The sequence below is a fragment of the Manis javanica genome, chromosome 11 (assembly GCF_040802235.1).
Source record: "Manis javanica isolate MJ-LG chromosome 11, MJ_LKY, whole genome shotgun sequence".
NCBI lineage: Eukaryota > Metazoa > Chordata > Mammalia > Pholidota > Manidae > Manis > Manis javanica.
The window spans coordinates 116,231,963-116,249,429 of NC_133166.1; the positions used below are offsets into that span (position 1 = coordinate 116,231,963).

Genomic DNA, 17,467 nt, shown 5'->3' on the forward strand with positions numbered 1-17,467 from the left:
GTCGGGTCCCTCCAGCCCTGGTCCCAGCCCCCATCCTGGGTGCTCCCTGAGTCCTCTGAAGCTGGAGGAGCTGTCAGTCCCGTGCACCAGGCCTTGGCATTATTCTTCCCCTCTTGGGTGCCCTCTGACAGACCCCAGCCACCTGGGTGCAGCACCTGCCCTACACTGGACCTCAGCCACCTCTTGCCACACATCTGAATCAGTGCTGAAATATCCCCAGTTGGCACCTGGTTTGTTCCTGTTTCATTCTCACTATGGGTTTGGAATCAGGTCCAATCTTCTGAAGGGCAGGGCCCACCCTGCACAAAGCCCCGTGGGGCTGGGGTCTTCCCGAGGCACACAGAGACTGGCTGTCCTCAAGGGGAAACCTGGGATCAGGTCCAGCGAGCATAAGCTACCAGCAGCCGCAGGTTTTATTGTGACCAGAATCTCCTGGTCATGTGGGAGGGGACGGGGCAGAGGGACATTCAGTCTGATGCCATATTCCCAGGCCGGGACTCAAGGCCAAAGTTCCGGTCAGCTGTGTCCTGCCTCTTCCCCCACCCCACTGACGGGGAAGGGAGGAGGGAAGGGGGATCCATTTCAGCAGAGCCCTCAGCCAGGGGATCTGAGGGAGGGGGAAGCGTTTGGCAGCAGGGGTCCAGGTGGCCCCCAGATGCTCAGGGCACTTTGGGCACATGTCCTTGGTGGGTTTTAGGGGAAAGCAATAGGCGCACTCTGCCCGTGGGGAGAGGGTGGGAGGAAGGGAAGCAAAGGCTTAAAGGGAAAAGTCACCGGCCAGCAACCACACAGGTGGGACTTTGGGATCCCGACTGCTAGTCAGGGCCGTGTCCACCCACTGCCTCCTGGTACTCATCCCAGCCTGGGCATCCAGCCTGGCCAGCCTTGGGTCCTATGCGGGGATCTGCACGTGGCCCAGGTCCTGGTCCATGATCTGGAGGACATCGTCCAGGATGGAAGGCCCCAGGTCCACATGCAGGGAGAGCAGGGAGCTGGCATGGGACAGGAAGGGCTCTTGGGCCTCCAGCTCAGGGCTCAGCCCATTGTGGGCGGAGCCAGCCTCTGGGACTCTCCAGATGTCCACACTCCCTGTGTCCCGTGGGGAAGGCTGCAGGGAAGGCAGAGGGGTCTCCAGGTGCAGACGAGGGGGCTTGGGTGGGGCCTGAGTTGTGGGCAGGGTGAGGGCCTGGGGCCCACCGATGACCGGGAGGGAGATGGCGTTCTTGAGCAGAGGGGACGGCCCGTCGGGGAGCTCCCGCCCACACAGCGTGGCGGTGCGCGTGAACTGGAAGGGGAGGTCAAAGGTGCCGTCCTCCTCAGGTCCCTCGACCACCGTCCCCGGCAGGAGGTGGAACTTGCCCTGCAGGAAGGAGATGTCACCAAACATGTCGCTGCCGCCACCACTGCCGATGTGAATGGTGTGCCGGAAGTCGCCCAGGGGAGGGCTGATCATGTCTGAGGACAGCAGGTCCCGCAGCTTCGCCTTCTTGCCCTTGCTGCTGCTGCGCTTCAGATAGATGGGCACCTTGGTGGACATGGCGACCGCACCACCTAGGCCCGGCTGCCCGGGCTGGCCACCCACTGGGACCACGGCCTCCTCTCACCACCTCAACCACAAACACCACAGAGGGTGGAGTTCAGACACCAAAACGTGCCAAAGGGCTAAGACTAGGGTGTGTGGTGTGACCAAAGTGAGTCCAAGGAATGAGAGAGGAGACGAGCGATCAGTGAAGTCACGGCAACCCTTCTGAAGATTGGGAGCAAAAATACGGCGATCTTGCAGGCAGCTGTGCTTTCTGGTCTTGTCCTCGAGAGGGCCTCCCTGGCCTGGGGCTGACAAGCTGAAACACCAAGGGTACAAGTCAGGGACAGATGGATGAACGGCCAAGGAGCAATTCCTTTCTGGCGCCCCTGCATCAGCCCAGGGAGCCCTGCGAGAAGAAGCAGGGTTCACTCAGAGACTCACTGCACCTTAGAGCCTGGATCACCAGCGCCAAGAGGGGAAACTGAGGCCCAGGAACCTGAGTGACAGGCCCGCAGACATATAAAGTCCTGGCTCTGGTCTCTTGCCCTGGGTCCCTGGCTCTGCTCATCACCATCACCTGCGTGCTCACCCCCTATTCCGGGTCAGCTGTGCCCCAGGATACGGCAAGCGCCAAGCTGCACAGGGGTCTCACAGACATCTCAATTCCCTACTTGACTGAGGAGATCTTGTAACCCTGTCTTGCCAGCCTCCCCAGGCCTGGCACAGGCTGGATACATAGTAGGTACTCAGCCAACAGTGATGAACGAGTGATACCTCAATCGTGTCCCACCTGGAAGTGAGGTCACCTTCTCAGAGTTAGTTTTCCTTTTCTTCTCCTCCTAGTTAGCAGTTCCTTTGAGCAGGGGTGAGTCTAACACAGCTTTGGTCCCTCCTCCCTGCCCAGCACCTCAGGGAGAGAGAGAGCAAGGAGTATAAACACTTCTGGGGGCTCTGCTCTGTGCCTGGCATTTTGCTGAGTTCTTTGCAAACACATCTCATTTAATCATCATAATTTCCCTCCTAGCATGCCCCTTTTAAAATTAGAGCTATAAAACATTTTGGAGGGCTTCCCACAAGTTATTGCAGAGGGAGAGAAACAAAATGCAAAAATGTAGTACAAAGGATCCTGTTTATTGAAAGCATTGCCCAACTGCCCTCCCATATACACATACCTACATGTACAGGTCTGCATAGGATTATATCCTATATAAGAACAAAGAATCTGGAAGGCCAGCACTGATGGGGTTGTCATATGGTCTACCTAAACTGGGGTGGGAGGCAGGGATGGGGTGTGGGGTCAGTGACATGGGAGGAAAGGTGTCCTCAATAAAAATTGTCTGTAACACTTGGTTGCACTACTATACAGTGATATCTGTGAATATGAATGGATGGTTGCTAAAATGTTGATTGTGGTTCTCAAGGTGGTAGAATTTCAGGTGACTGCTTTTCTTCTTCATACTTGAATAAGCTCAAATTCTCAATAATAATCATGTATTACTTATGTGCACATATTATTTGTGTAATTAGAAACAATAAAGCTATTTTTAATGTGGAAAAAAATAATACACTCTGGAAGGGTGTCATACTGGTTAGCAGAAAAAGGAAGTGTTGCAAGTTCCCCGCAGTTCCCACGGTGGGGGACTGGCTCCATACGTGATAACATGTGACACAGAGAGCCCAGATATGGAATCAGAGTACAAAAGGCAAATAAAGAAAATTGTCCAAGGTCACGCAGTGGGTAACCAGATGAGCCCACCCTTTTCCCCAGCTGGCAGGGGCTGAACAAGTGGGAAATGGCTCTGGGAGGGGCAGGACAGCGGCAGGGAGGCCTCTGCCAGCTCCTCGGTCCCATTCTTCCTCTAGGACATGGTCCGGAGAATGAGGGGCTGGCAGGAGGGAGCAGGAGGGAAGAAGGAAGATGCAGGAGGGGCCAAGTCCCAACTCCCCCCACGGCCAACCCAGGTCCTCACTCAGGAAACGCCACCCCAGACCGGACACCTCGGGTCAGTCACATTGAGCTACAGAGACCGGACATCTCGCCCCTCCTGGAGCACCTGCAGCTTAACAGGAAACAAAGGAATGACTCTCCAGCGTGGAATTCCAGCTAAGCTTGGAAGGAGCTGCAGGGAGGGCAGGGGAGACAGTGGGTGCCTGAGGTCTTAGAATCCCAATGCCCATTCATTTAACAGTTACCTCTGCCCACCATGCCAGGCCTAGGGGGCACGTAGACACACATCCTGGGGTAGCTTTCCCTTCCTTTAGCACATAGAGGGTGGGGCTGACTGGTGGGATTTGCCCAGAGCCTGGGCCAGCGCCCCGCCTCCCCATTACACAGGGGCGCCAAGACAGCTTGAGTGTTTCCACAACAAACTGGGCGTCCCTGACAGCTGTCTCCCTCCAGCCAGATGTACCCACCCAATTCCAGATGTGGGGAGAACTGAGGCTAGGGAAGAAGGGTTGGGCCAGTGTCAACCACCCAGGGGAGAGCTGGGAATTGCAACCATCAAGCCCCAAGTATTCAGTCAGACTTGGCAGCCCCAAGACCCCAGGCTCCAGCCGCCCCTGTAGTTTCCATTCTAGTGCTCCGAGGCACAGCACACTGGGTGTCATCACTGGGTGTCATTACAGAGGCAGAAGCTGAGCCTGAGGTTTTTGCCAGGTCAGTCATCTAGTAAAAGCAAGAGTGGGCACTGGCACCCAGCTGCGTCCCTGTGGCTCCCATGCAGAGGGCCATGCCAACCTCCACAAACTGCTTGGGAAGCAGGAGAGAAAGAGGCTTCCAGCTTAGCTGGGGCTACCAGGTCCCTAGGCTGCCTCCATTTAAGTCCTACCTCTTGGCTGTCCCCCTCCCCCAACTTGCAAGTGTCCAGAGGTATGAGAATGAGCTCCCCGTCAGGATAAGGCTATGGAGGGCTGGAAGGCGCAGCTCGGGGCAGCAGTCCCAGTCCCACAGGCTTGTTCTGAACAGGAGCCCTGGGCCTCCTTCAGAGAAAACGACTTCCGGGAAACACAGCACCAGCCCTCTCGTGTCACATGGAATACTTGGCCACTCCCTACCAGCGGTGTTCAAAGAGAAGCGCCTCCCCGCACCCCGGCACCCAACCTTGTCAGGAGACTGACTTTGAGTTCATTTCCACCTGGAACTCTGTCACCTTGGCAAAACACCTCTCCTCTGGGTCTCACCTTACCCATCTATAAAATGGGCTGACACCAAAGCCATTACCAGAAGGCTACTGGAGATACTGCGATACTACTGCCTTACTGCAAGTGAGAGCACGGATGTACGACAGGGTTAGCGCGTCACTGAGAGCCCCGTCATTCATTCAACAGCTGTAAGGCCTTCCTCAAGCATTTTTATTCTCTGGGGTCAGTGCTCCAAACAAGACCAAAACGAAGTGGCCCTGGCCACAGGTGTCGGCCTGCTTTTGCCCGACCTGACCTAGCCTGCGTAGAGTCCTCCTCGCAGGCCTAGGGGTCTCTGGGGTCCCGGCGGAGCAAGGCGCGGTTCGGTGGCCGCCAGGTGGCGCGTTTGATCTACTGCCCCGCATCCCAAAGGAGTCCGGGCGCGCACCGGGGTCTCCAGGGCGCCTCCGGCTCCAGGTTGACGCCCCCAAAGAAGCGTCACCTAAGCGTATTAGATGTGGCTTGTCTGAGGGATTTTTTTCTTTTTCATGTCGGAGGGGTTCCGGTCTCACAATCAGATAATCAAAGGAAAATGGGGCGATCGGAGACCATGCGTGGGTCTCCAAGCTCTGGGAGGAGCCTGCCCCGGGCTTTCCGGCCTGGGCGATGTCCGAGTGTACGCCCGGCGCAGGGCCAGATCTTGGGCGTGCGGGTCCCCGGCCCTGGCTCCCGCAGGTCCCGCTCCTCAATCCCGGCTTGGGTTCCGGTGCCCATCCCTCCATGCCTTTTGCCCAAGCGCAGCCCAGCCCACACTGGATAGGTTTCAGGACACTCGCGGCCGCGGCTAAAGATAGGAGGACACCTCACCATCGACTAAAAATACGACCCCCGGCGCGGGCGAGGACGCTGGGCAGTGGGAGGGCGCTCCCGCGTCCCGGGGGTGGGACAGGGGCTGGGGCACAGGGTTGAGGGCGGGACCGCGAGTTCGGGTCCGGGATGCGAGGCGCCCCGCAAGAATTAGTAGTCGCGGGCGTGGCCGCCGGAACCGAGGCGTGGGCGGGAAACACGGTGGAGCGAGAGGCTCCCGGGGAAGGACGCGCGGGAGGTGAGACGCGGGCAGAGCGCAAGCTGGGAAGGGGCACCACGGATATGGGCCTCTCCGGGAGTCCCCTCGGAGCCGCGAAAAAGGCTGCAGAGGCCCGGCTCGAACTCACCTTGGGGCGAGCAGGCGGCCGACCCGCAGGCGGCAAAACTTCGGGAGCTGGACTGCGCGGCGAAGGGACCCGATCCCGGCTTTGAAGTTACTGTGCTCCCCGTGGCCCCTGAAGCTCCGCCCGGCCCGCAGAGCCAATGCCGGGGCGGCCCCAGCCAGGCCCCGCCCTCAGCCACGCCCCACTGCGGCCCCGCCCGGGTTCCTGCGTGTGTTTCTCCTTTCCAGGCGCTGCGCAGGGGGAGACAGCCGCCCGGGCTCCGGAGTCCCGGCTGTACTCTGCGCGCTCCAGCTGTGCTCGTCGGAGCCCAGACGCTCGGTTGTAGAAGGGCGGAGGGGGCGGCAGCCGGAAGCCCGAATTTGAGTTCTTCAGAATTCCCAGGGTGTCCTTGGACTCATTCCGTCGCTGAAGGGTTGGGTTTGGGGAGTCGCTCGCACAAGCGTATTCAGTGACTACCAAAGAATGAATGAGGCCTGGGAGGGGCCTACGTCAAAATGTTACCAACCTGTGAGAGTTTCAGGAGTTTACACCCCCACCCGCCATGAAAAGAGGACATGGAGGGTGTGCGGGCAGTGGCCTGGGCACACCCGCCGTTGTTTGCCATCAGGCTAGGCAGCTTCCGGGGCGATGGAGGGACCCATACTTAGACTGCTTCCAACGCTGGTTCATTCATTCTTTCATTCATAGAGGATTAGAAACACTTAATTGAACAGCAGGCTCCGCACAGGATGCTGGAGAGAGACTGAAGGAAATTCTGCCCTTGTCCTTTCAGCAATTCCACAGATCCTTGTGGAACATCTGCTAGGCGCCAGGTGCTGTTTTTGCCTCTGGGGATTCAGGCCCCTGGAAAAGGTGGAAGTCCGAAGGTCGGGGCACCATGGAGGTCTCTGCTGGACCTCAAAGTGGCAAGAAGGTGGGCTCTGGAACCTCCGACCCCACAGACTTCTTACCCAGCCATTGCCACTCTTCTCCTCCCCTCTGTCCCACAGTACAGCCCTGGAAGGTGGGGACAACTGTGTGCCAAGCCCTGAGGACTGCCACACCCAGGTTCTGAGTTGGCTCTGCTACCTGTTTGCTCTTTGGTCACAGACAAAAGAGGGGCCCGTTCTGAACCTCCTGGCCTGTAAGTGGGAGTTACATGAGTCCCAAACAAGGTAAGGGATTTGCATGTGTTTGTTGATGGGAACACACAACCCCCTGCAGACAGCAGTTTCATGGAAGCTGGCATGTTGGGGCTGGTGGGCTGGCCTTACCCCCTGACCTGGAATGACTGTAATGATGAAGCTCCCTGAGCCTGCAGGAATGTGGCTGAGGCACAGTCCCCCATCCTCTGCACGTCTGCTGAGCATCTCCCATTGGAGGGAGCAGCCGGGAAGGTCAGGAGCTCCATCCAGAGCTAGTGACAAATTGGTAAGATTCAGAGACGGAAGACTAAAAGTCACTCACCAGGGCCCCACAAACCTAGGACCCAACTCCAGAGCTTTTTTGGAGAGGTTCTGGGACTGGGAGACAATTGAGGGGCACTGGGAGATGGGTAGAGAGCAGCAGATTTGCCCCCAACCCCCAGCCTGACTCTAGCCCCTGCTCCCCTCCCTAAGAGACTCATTAGTGACCTGTCAGTCTGGCTGCCAGGCCAGGATTCCTAATCAGGGCCCAGAGCCATAGGAACTGCCATCTGTGCTCTGGGGACTGTTTTAAGTCCACCTTGTTGTGACAAAGTTTCACCTAGTGCTGCCTCCCCATGCTGTTCAGCACACTCCTGCTGCCAGCCAGGGGGAGGGCCCCCCGAAGCCTACTGCCAAGGTGTGGTTTGTGCCTGGTGGTGAGTCCTGCACTGTGCAAACTCTCAGGTAGGCAGCAATTTCCCCCCATTCACAGAGGAGGTTAGGTCACTGAGCTGGGGCCTGAGGAATCCCTGGGGAGCCTGCTGCCAACAACTCAAAGTTCCCAGCCATCATGGGAGCCCTGAAATTAAAGAGCATTTATAAGACAGGATTTCACTTACTAAAATTGGCTTTTTCAATGCAACTTGTCAGGCCGTGTGTAAGTGCCTGACTGTGGGCAGTGAGGCTAGGACCCTGGGCCAGGGGATGGCCAGGGTGTCCTGCATTCCTGACCCAACAGACACTGAGGCCAAGTGGCCTGCCCTTGCTCAGCCTCACTGCATGTCCAGGTCTGATTCCTTAGCCAAGGCCTGGACTTGTCCCTGGAAGGGCTCCTGGACTCCCTGGCGGCTAAAGGGGCAGGACCCTGGGGGGCATTCAGGAGGGGTTAGAAGCAAGGAAGGCTATGATGAGGCAATGCATGGCATGGGATATTGACATCCTCCTCTGCCTAGAGGTTGCCCTGGGCCCTGGGATGGGCCTAGACTGTTCCCCCCAACACACACCCCATGGTTGCTCCCCCAACAAGGCCCTGTAATCACCGTGCAGAGACTGACTCAGCCTTCCTTCCTCTCCCAGGCTCTCCTTCCTGGAAACCGTTCACGTCCTCAGCCCCAGCCCCCACGGGCCCGGGGGGAGAGAGAAGGAAGCTGGGGAGGTTAGCTGGGGAGGATGGAGGGCAGGACCCCCTAGGCTGGAGCCAGTTCTTCACGGCCCTGACTACCTGAGGACCTGGGTTCTCTCGAAGGCAGACTGGACGATGGGGCCCAGGAGCCTGGAGGCAGATCTGGGAGTGGAGGGTCACAAGGGAAGGACGGTGATGATCTTGGACGATCTCGGGAGAACCGTGAGAGGAGTCAAGGCCTTCGGAGGGGCCTCAGCTCCCACCCCACCCCCACCCTGCCCAGGCCATGGCGCTGCAGAGAGCTGAACAGGAACTCCATCCCCCACGGAGGCCTCCGCTCTCCCAGCCTGAGCTCAGCCGGCAGGCCCCTGTGGCCTGAGCCAACCCTAGGCCTGGCTTGGATTTTTCCTTGATTGTTTCTTGTTTCCTTCCTCCCCTGGGCTCCTGCCAACTCCAGCCCTGCCCTGGTCACACTCCAGCCCTCTTCAAAGACCTCTGACCCCTCAGAGGCTGGGATTTGAGATGAGTCCTCTCAGAGCTACCCCCACCTCTGCCTTGAACCCCTCCTTGGGAGCTGAGGGACAGGGTCTTACAGGAGGACTTTCCTTTGGGTCTTGATTTTGGCTCCAAGCCCAGGGCCATGGGGGTTTCCAGAGTGGTGACAGCCCTGCTGTAGCAGGGACTGCCCATGCACTTCCTCCCAGAAACCTCTGGGAGCATCCAGCCTCCAGAGCTGTCAGAGGGGAACGCAGAGCCGGAAGGAGCGATCAGCGCTTTCCACCCCTGCAAGACGCCTTGTCATTATTCATTTTGAAAAGTGATATTTGCATCTGCCTTGTGCCCAGGGCTGCACTGGACTAGAGAAAACACAAATGGCCAACGCTGGACCCTAGCCCTCAGGGAACAGATAACCTGAGTGAAACAAATAACCAATCCTGAAACAGCAGGTTCTGTGCCGTAATGGAGGGCCTTCAGGGCAGAGGCCATCTCTGATTCACCTCTGTCTATCCCAGGCCAGCAGAGATGAGGCTGTCAGTGACTGTGGGTTGAATCAAGAACCAAAAAGAACAGCAGTGAGAGAGTTTGTTCTACTAGAGGTGAGAAAGCAGATGGACAAGTTAAGGAGGCTTCAAGGAGGAGGTGATTTTTGAGCAAGCTATTAATGGGTGAGTAGGAGTTTACCAGCCAGAGAAATGGAAGGTCGTCCCAGGGGAGCAGCAGAGGCACTGGCAAAGGCCAGGGGGAGTACAAGTAGATGCGTGGTGGGATCAGGAAACAAAAAGTGTCCAGAAGACTGTGGCATAGGAGAGGTCTAAGAGGGTAGTCTAAGAAGGTAGTGGGTGGGCACTGTTTTCCTTGTCCAAATCCATCCCTCTTATTTCTGGTGACCACCCCTCAATTTTCCAGAGTCTCCAGTATGAATGACCTCACCCCCAGGCTCTGAAAGTAGGTCTGACCCCCAGGCCTAGCCAATCAGAGTCATAGGGATAGTTCGGGGGTGATGCCAATAAGGTTCTGCTTGGCCACTTGCTGGGACTGTTAGGGTTACAGATGCCCAGCTGTCACTCTAGGGCTGCTGGTGACCAGTTCTGCCACCCTGTGGGGAGAATCAACCGGAGAAAAAAGCCAGCACAGAGAGGAGCCGAGACAAGAGAAAGAATCTTGTGCTTGTGCTCCTGGATTTAGTCGTACCTGAAGTCCATTGTATAGACCAACAAATTACACTTTATGTTTAGTCCAGTTGGGAATGTGTTTGTGTCAATTGCCACTGAGAATCTTTCCCATTAAAGAATAATTAAAGACAGGCAGTAGCTCATGACAGCTGTTGAATAGCATGGGAAGGAAATAAAGATCTGTGTAGAAGTGATCAAAATTATATTTTTGTCACTTAAATTACTTTTTTGACATGAGAATGCTTTCATGTGGCTCAAAATTCAAAAGTCACAAGAGGCAGAAAGTGTCCCTCTTACCCCTGCTCCATGAGCACCAGCTCTGTTCCCCATAGACAACCAGTGTTGCCAGTTTCTTGTAAACACTTCTGAAAACACTCTGCATATGCCAGCAAAGCCCTTCCCAACTTTTTTACACAAATGGCAATATTTAGTCAAGTAGAACCCCGAAGTGCTGGAAGCCCTGGTGGGAGTGGGAGGCAGGCCTATTACAGGGGACAGTGGGGGGAGTTCTTCAGGGACCACAGGAAATCGCATTTTATTGAGCCTCTGGTGTTCATATTGTTCTGCACTTTGCTTTTTCAGTTAGCATTATACACATGACCACTCCACATCAGTACACAGAATGTGGTCTCGTTTTCACTTTTTACAACTGCATGTTTTTCCAATGTACCCTGATTGACATAAGTAGGTCTCAGCCCATGGATGTTTAGGTTGCTCCCAGCCCTTTCCTATGACAACACAGTGAGTCAGCTTGCACAAATGCTGTTTCACGTGCACGTGAGCAAGCTGTGGACTAAATTCCTAAGGCCTTGAGGGTCAAAGGACATGTGCAGTTGTCACTTGGTCAGCTCTTGTCAGCTTGTCCTCAGGGGACACGCCAGGTACCAGTCCCCCTGCATGGACGACAGGGCCTGTTTCTCCTCAGCCTCACCAGCTGATTCTCGACCTCTTTGATTTTTGTCAGTCTGAAAGGTAAAAGCCAAACAGAGCCAGAGGAACCTTGGTGTAGTTTTAGTTCATGTTTCTCTTACGATTAGTGAGTTTGGGCATCTTTTCATAGGCTTTGTGGCTATTTGTATTTCCTTTTCTGTGAATTGACTGCAGAATTTTCTTAGGGAGGTCACTTTGGAGAGGGGGACCTGGACGGAGACCTGACTAGAGTCAGGGGCCACTCTGGGGACAGTTGGTTCAGGAGACAGCATTTGGCTCTGAGCTGTGATATAAAAGCCAGAGTTGGAGATAATGAGGTTCAAAGATTGGAATTTGGTCACAGCCTGGCCCTGGGGCCCATGTAGGGAAGATAAGAAGAGTCAGGCCCAATGCAGTGTGATGATCTGAGAGAGAGGAGAGAGCAGGGGAGGCAAGGGAGGATGGTGGGGCCACCAAGGGGGGTGGAGGATTCTGGGGGTGAAGATGACAAGTCACCTGCAGCCTTGCCATCCCACATGGTGATTGATGCAAACACCAATCTGATGGCCACATGCCCCAGCGAACACACCTCGGTGCCCACAGACCCTGCTGGCCTCTCTGGCCTCATGCCACCTCTGCTCTCCGGCCCATCAGCCCCTCCCTGCCTTGAGGGAACACCCCTGGCACACGCTGCTCCCTCCACTTCACCTGGCCTCCTTCACCGCCTGCAGCTCTCAGCTGCGGTGTCTCCCCCTCAGGGAAGCCTTCTGGAGCCCCTGTGATACTCTGAAAGAAACTCTGGACCCTTGTCCTCTCTGTGCCATCGTCCTTTGATTCAAATCCATCTCCCACTGGACTGTAACCAGCACTGTCTCCCCAGAATGCCTGCCACTAGCCGATATCCAATGAATGAGTGAATGAACAAATGAATGAATGAGTGGCAGGATGCTGCCCATCAGTGAGAAGGGGGCATACGGGACCCAAGGGGTCAGGAAGTAAAAGAGCCTGGAGTCAGCCGTCTCTGAGGGGCACAAGCAGTCACAAGGGCCCCTGGGGCCGCCCTGGCTCCCGCTCTGCGGCCTCGGTTCAGGTTTCCTCCCCAGCATGCGCCCCCACGTGTGCTCTCGCATCGGCTTGCTCCAGCCTCTGGCACAGGAGCCCTGGGTGAAGCAGGATTCCCTTTGGTTCACCTCTGCCTCCGGATCCGACACCCAGGCATCCGCACCAAGTGTGAGCAAGCGTGGGGGTTCTGTGCTTGGCTCCGGGCCCACGCACGGGCTCCTGCCTCCTTCTCACTAAGCGCGCCTGTTTCTGCGAAGGGGGGCAGGAGGCCATGTGATGAAGAGGCTTTCCTTCTTGTGGGCCTACTGTGCACTGGTCACCGCATAGGACCAGCGCAGGGCCCTGCCCTCAGGGAGTGGGCATTCTGAGACTGACCTATGGAGGTTGTTACAGTAGGGACAGAAATGGATTGCTGAGGAGTGTGGGGGCCGGATGGTGGGGTGTATGTATTTGTACATTTTTTCTTTCTTTAAAGTAGTCCATGCACATGGCAAAAGATTTCAAATGGGATCTGAGAGTGGGTATGACAGTCACCCTCTGAGCCCTCTCCTGCCCGCTAGCCCTTCCACACCCATCCCCAGAGGCACAGGGCAGTTTCTGGAAACGTTCTAAGGGGCAAAATGTTTGAAGGGGACAGAGTCCTCCAGGGAAAGTGGGCCTGGGGAAGGGCCTGCTAGGAATCAGGGAGCCCAAGCCTTCTAGGCTCTGGCCCAGTGCTCCTCCCACAGCTGCTGCCTGCTTAGGGCGCCAGCCACTGCCCTGAGGGCCTCTCCCCTTTCCCATTCCTCCAGGGTGGGCCTCCAGTTCTTTCTCAGCAATAAATGCTTTAGACCCTGGGGAGACCTGGGAGGGACGGCAGCGGACTGGGTTGGGCCCCTCCGGCCCCCGGGCAGACGCCGGGGCTCTCAGGGAGCGCTGTGCAGGGCTTGGGGGTCAGGGGGTCACAGGGCAGCAGCTGTCCCCCGGACCTCTGAGGGCCCCTGGGCCCGGGGCAGCTGCAGGCCTCCCAGCTGTCAGGTGGGCTCTGGGTGGGAGGGGCCTGGAGCCTCAGGAGGAGAATGGGGCTGAGGGGGGGGCATCTGGAGCTGGCTGTGGGCCCAGGCAGGTCTAAGGGCAGGGCAGCCCTTAGGCCCGTGGGGTCCTGGCATCTCCAGGGCGCACCCAGAGGAACCAGAGACACGCCTGGCCGCCTGCGGATAGAAAACTCAGAAGGATGTGGGCCGGGGTGACAAGGGCCCCGGTGCTAAGCACAGCTGGCTGGGCCCCCCTCGGTGACAGCCGCCTCAGCGCCCTGCGGGCTCTACCACAGCCTCCCGTTCCTCCGCCGGACTCCCAGCGCCTCCGGGTTCTGCAGCTTTTGTGCGTAATGAGCTGTAGGCAGCGGCTCCAGATCAGCTCTCCAGCCTCACGCCTCAGCGGAGTGCCGCTCCTGTCCTGCCAGCAGCCGCCATGGTCCCAGCCTGCCCAGCGCCTCCTCGGGCTCCTCTTGTCAACCAGCCCTCCTCGCACCTACTCTCAGGCATCTGGGCTGCTTCCTGGGACTCCAAAGCCTGGCCTTGTTTGGTGGCCAGTTGGCCAGCACGGCAGGGTCAAGCGACAAGGGGACTGGAGTTTAAACCCCAGCCCCATCGCTCACTTAGGCTTGTGACGCTGAGCCTCTGGGAGCCTGCCACTGGGTGTGTTGAGTGTTAGGCGTGAGCTCTACCACAGTGCACGGAGCTCTCAGAAATGCTGATTCCCTTTCCTTCGTACCTGAGCTGTGTTTTCTCTGTCTGTCCTCTGGCAGTCACCCCGATCCTGCTGTCCTGGTCAGGCCCTGAACATTTGGGTTGCAAGTGACAGAAAATTCAACTCCCACTAGTTTAAGAAAAAATGAGGGTGGTATTTATGACTTCGGTTTGGGGTCGGGGGCTCGCTTCACCAGACCTCAGACAGTGTGGCCTCTGCCGACCTCTCTCTGTCTCTGTCCTGGCTCTGTGTCCTCTGGTTTAGTCTGTACTCAGGATGGGTTTTGCCTCAGTGTGGAAAGACAGTTGCAGCAGCTCCACTGTCACAGCTGTGTCTTTTCTTCCACTCCTGCAGAAGCCTGGGAGTCATTGTGTTTGGACCGTCTTAAGTCATGCCTTCCCCTGGCCAAGCAGTGAGGCCAGGGAGATGCAATGTACTGTTTGGTTTTGGCAAGGCAGGACTGTGGAGAAGGGGTGGTTCCCACATAGGGAAACCAGGGAACGTTTTCCATAGGAACAGATAGTGGGTGCTGGGTGGCTCTGTCCTCTGGTAGCTCTTAAGGTGTCTCTGGCCTCCAGCCTCTCCCTGCTTTACTTTGCCCTTTGCAGCACTGCCAAACTCCTTTTCCAAGATGCAGGTTGGGTATTGTCTTTCTACTACTCAGAAGCCTTCAGAGATTCCCGGGAACATACAGAATCAAGTCCGAATTCCTTGTAAGCCAGTCTAGACTCCACAGTCCGGCTCCAAAGCACTGCTCCAGGCCTATCCCTTCTCTCTTCCTCTCCTTCCCTCTTTTCCTCCCTGCCCCCTTCCTTCCTTCCTTCCTTCTCCCCCTTCCTCCATGCATCTAAAGCCACTTCCCATACTTAGATATATCTTCAAGGGCATTGAAAACACATGTTCACATGAAATGGTGCACGAGTGTGCACAGCAGCATTCGGGATAGCCCCTGCCTGGTGGAAACAACCTCGATGTCCATCAGCTGGTGACTGGCAAACAAAAATGGTCTCCAATGGCATATTACTCAGCCATGAAAAGAAAGGAAACCCTGACACATGCTACAACACAGATGATTTAAAATATTATGCTAAGTGAAGGAAGCCAGACACATATGTACGATTTCATTTATATGATATGCCCAGAATAGGCAAATCCAGAGACAGTAAGTAGATGGGTGTTTTCCAGGGGATGGGAGAGGGGAGGAGGTGGTGAACGGCTGCTGATGGGCTGCTTTTGGCATGATGAAAATATTCCAGGATTAATGGTGATGTTTGCACAACACGGTGAATACAGTTGACCCTTGAACAACATGGGTTTGAACTGCTCAGGTCCACTTATGTGCAGAGTTTTTTCAATAAGTAGATTGGAAAATTTTTTGGAGATTTGTGACAATTTGAAAACACAGTTTCTTTTCTCTAGCTTTATTTTAAGAATACAGTATATAAAAAATACAGTATATAATATATGAAACATACAAAATATATGTTAATTCACTGTTTATGTTATCGGTAAGGCTCCAGTCAGCAGTAGGCTGTGTAGTTGAGTTTTGGGGAAGTCAAAAGATACACATGGATTTCAACTGTGCAGGGAGTCGGTACCCCTAACCCGTGTTGTTCAAGTGTGGATGCTAAAATCACGCAACTGCACACCTTATAATGGTGAAGTTTATGTTGTCATTATATCTCAATAACAATTTAAAAAATGTTAACACCCTCCCTCCCTGCGGGGTCAGTCAAGGCCTCTCACGTCTGCTTGGAGGGCTCACAGTCTGGAGGGAGAGGCCGTGTGTATCCAGCCAGGACTGGATCTCAGGTGGCTCGGCCAAGAGCCCCAGGGTTAGGGGAAAGGAAATGTGTACCAAACAGAGAAGTAAGAAATCAGCCCAAATGGCTACTCCCAGCACCAGGGGAAGCTGCAGGGCCGGGCTGGGCCGGCTGGGTGACCCGAGGTCAAGGGAAAGGAAGCACCAAGCCCCAGTGGCTGCAGGAGGCAGAGCAGGACGGCGGACCTGAGCAGTCAGGGCCCTGCACCGGCCCGCAGCCCGGGGCTCCCCGCTGCCCCAACTCCCCGGCTCTGCTCTTGGCACCCGCTTGGGTTCTCATGCTCAGGAGCGAGGGGGGCTTTTGTTCCTCTCGCAGCTCTCCCCTGGCCTCCCGGAGACAAGCCGATCCTAAGGGTGGCCACGCAGGGGCTGCGGGAGGGCAGCCGCGGCTCCCCGAGTAAGAGGTGGTGGTCCTGGGAGGGCAGGGCTGGGGCAGGGTGTGGGAGGCCCACCTGGGAGAGCCCAGGGCCTTGCTTTCTTCACAACCACCTGCTTTATCCTTGGGCTCCTGTCTCAAGGGCACAGGGCATGACCAGGGGAGACGTGACTGGAGGTTGCTCTGAAGCAGGTGGTGCCAGGAGTCCAGTCCCAGCCCAGGCTCTCCGCCTCCTCCACCTCCATCACCAGTGCCCCCTAGCCTCAGTTCCAAGGTCATGGGCCCCAGTGAGGGCGGCGGCCAGAGCCCTACGTGAGGAATGACGCCTCAGGAAACTGATGACCCAGCTAAAGAGGGGACTTGGAACAGCCTGCTGGCGGTCACTGGGCACTGGCTTCCTGACAAGAGCAAAAGGGAACTGTGTGCTGGCAGAGGGGCATCCCCTTAGACCTGTGATCTGGGGTTGCATCCTGCTTTCTTTCTGTGTGTCTTAAATGCCTGCTCTGGCCCTCTGGGTCATTTCCAAGTCATGTGACTTGTATCCTGGCAACGGGCTGTGGCTCTCATTCATGCCTAGCCCCAGCTTTCTTTCCCAGGAGGCTGCACACCACTGCCTCCCCCAACCCTACACTTGCCTCACCCCAGGGTACAGGTCTTCCCTCCCCTCTGCCAACCACCCCCATCCCCACCCAGGGCCTCTGGATCTTCCGTCTGCAACACAGGGAAAGGAGGCTCTGTACCTGGCCGAGTGCGGACCAAGACATTTCCATTCCCCAGGAGGCTTCTACAGCAGCAACATGAAAATAACCAAGAGCCACTGCTCCCCAAGAGCCACACATGGGCTCACGCGATAAGCGCTCGGAGCTTTGTTTATCATGGCCCAGGGCCTGTTGGTTTATCTTCCCAGGCAAGGGTTTTCCAAGGAAGGAGGGGTGGCTTTTAGCTGACATTGGGCTGGGTGGAAATGCAAACAATATTCCTGAGCTGGGATAACTGTATCAGGTCGTGGAAAAGGGGTCCAGGCTCTAAAAAAGCCACATCTGGAGGCTGCTAGGTCATCAGGGCCCTTTGGACCATGGCTGCGTGCTTTGAGTGGGGAAACCCTAGGGAGGGAAAATCAGCTCCCTGAGCTGGGCTTGCTGTCCTCAGAGGCGGCTCCTATAAAATGAAGGCAAGCAGCAGCAGCCGCAAGTTTCCACAGTGGGGCCCATTTTACGCAAGCCTGGTCACATCTGTCGTTGATTCCATCTCACCATTGTAGGTGGGAGGCAAAGGTTGGGTGCTGCTAGGTCACCTATTTATCTCTGACTCAAGGCCTAGGCATCAGCATGGCTGCTCCCTTGCACACTTCCCTCCACCCCACAGCCTGGGTTTCCTGTCTTGACTCTGGCTTGTGTGGCAGGACAGCCTGTCAGCTTAGGGCAGAAACCCACTTGTTTAGCCAGTGACAGCCTTTCCACAAATGCTGGGAAAGCCAGGCGCAGGGACATGTTGGGGACTCTAGAAGGCCTGGCCTTGTCCAAGTGTTCT

At 56.3% G+C, this 17,467-nt stretch overlaps 1 protein-coding gene and 1 long non-coding RNA gene across 2 annotated transcripts; one reads left to right on the forward strand and one right to left on the reverse strand.

The window, feature by feature from the left end:
* Positions 1–379: 379 nt before the first annotated feature.
* On the reverse strand, positions 380–6,016 carry CDC42EP2 (CDC42 effector protein 2). The gene is made up of 2 exons (XM_017669304.3): positions 5,863–6,016; positions 380–1,841 (listed from the first exon to the last, which is right to left on the reverse strand). The coding sequence occupies exon 2, from the start codon at positions 1,535–1,537 to the stop codon at positions 893–895; it is 645 nt and encodes a 214-aa protein (XP_017524793.1). The 5' UTR covers positions 1,538–1,841; positions 5,863–6,016; the 3' UTR covers positions 380–892.
* A 583-nt stretch (positions 6,017–6,599) lies between these two features.
* LOC140844600 (uncharacterized) lies at positions 6,600–11,788 on the forward strand. Its single transcript, XR_012123153.1, has 3 exons — positions 6,600–7,269; positions 7,612–7,709; positions 8,322–11,788. It is a non-coding gene; the product is annotated as an uncharacterized lncRNA (long non-coding RNA).
* The last annotated feature ends 5,679 nt before the right edge of the window (positions 11,789–17,467 follow it).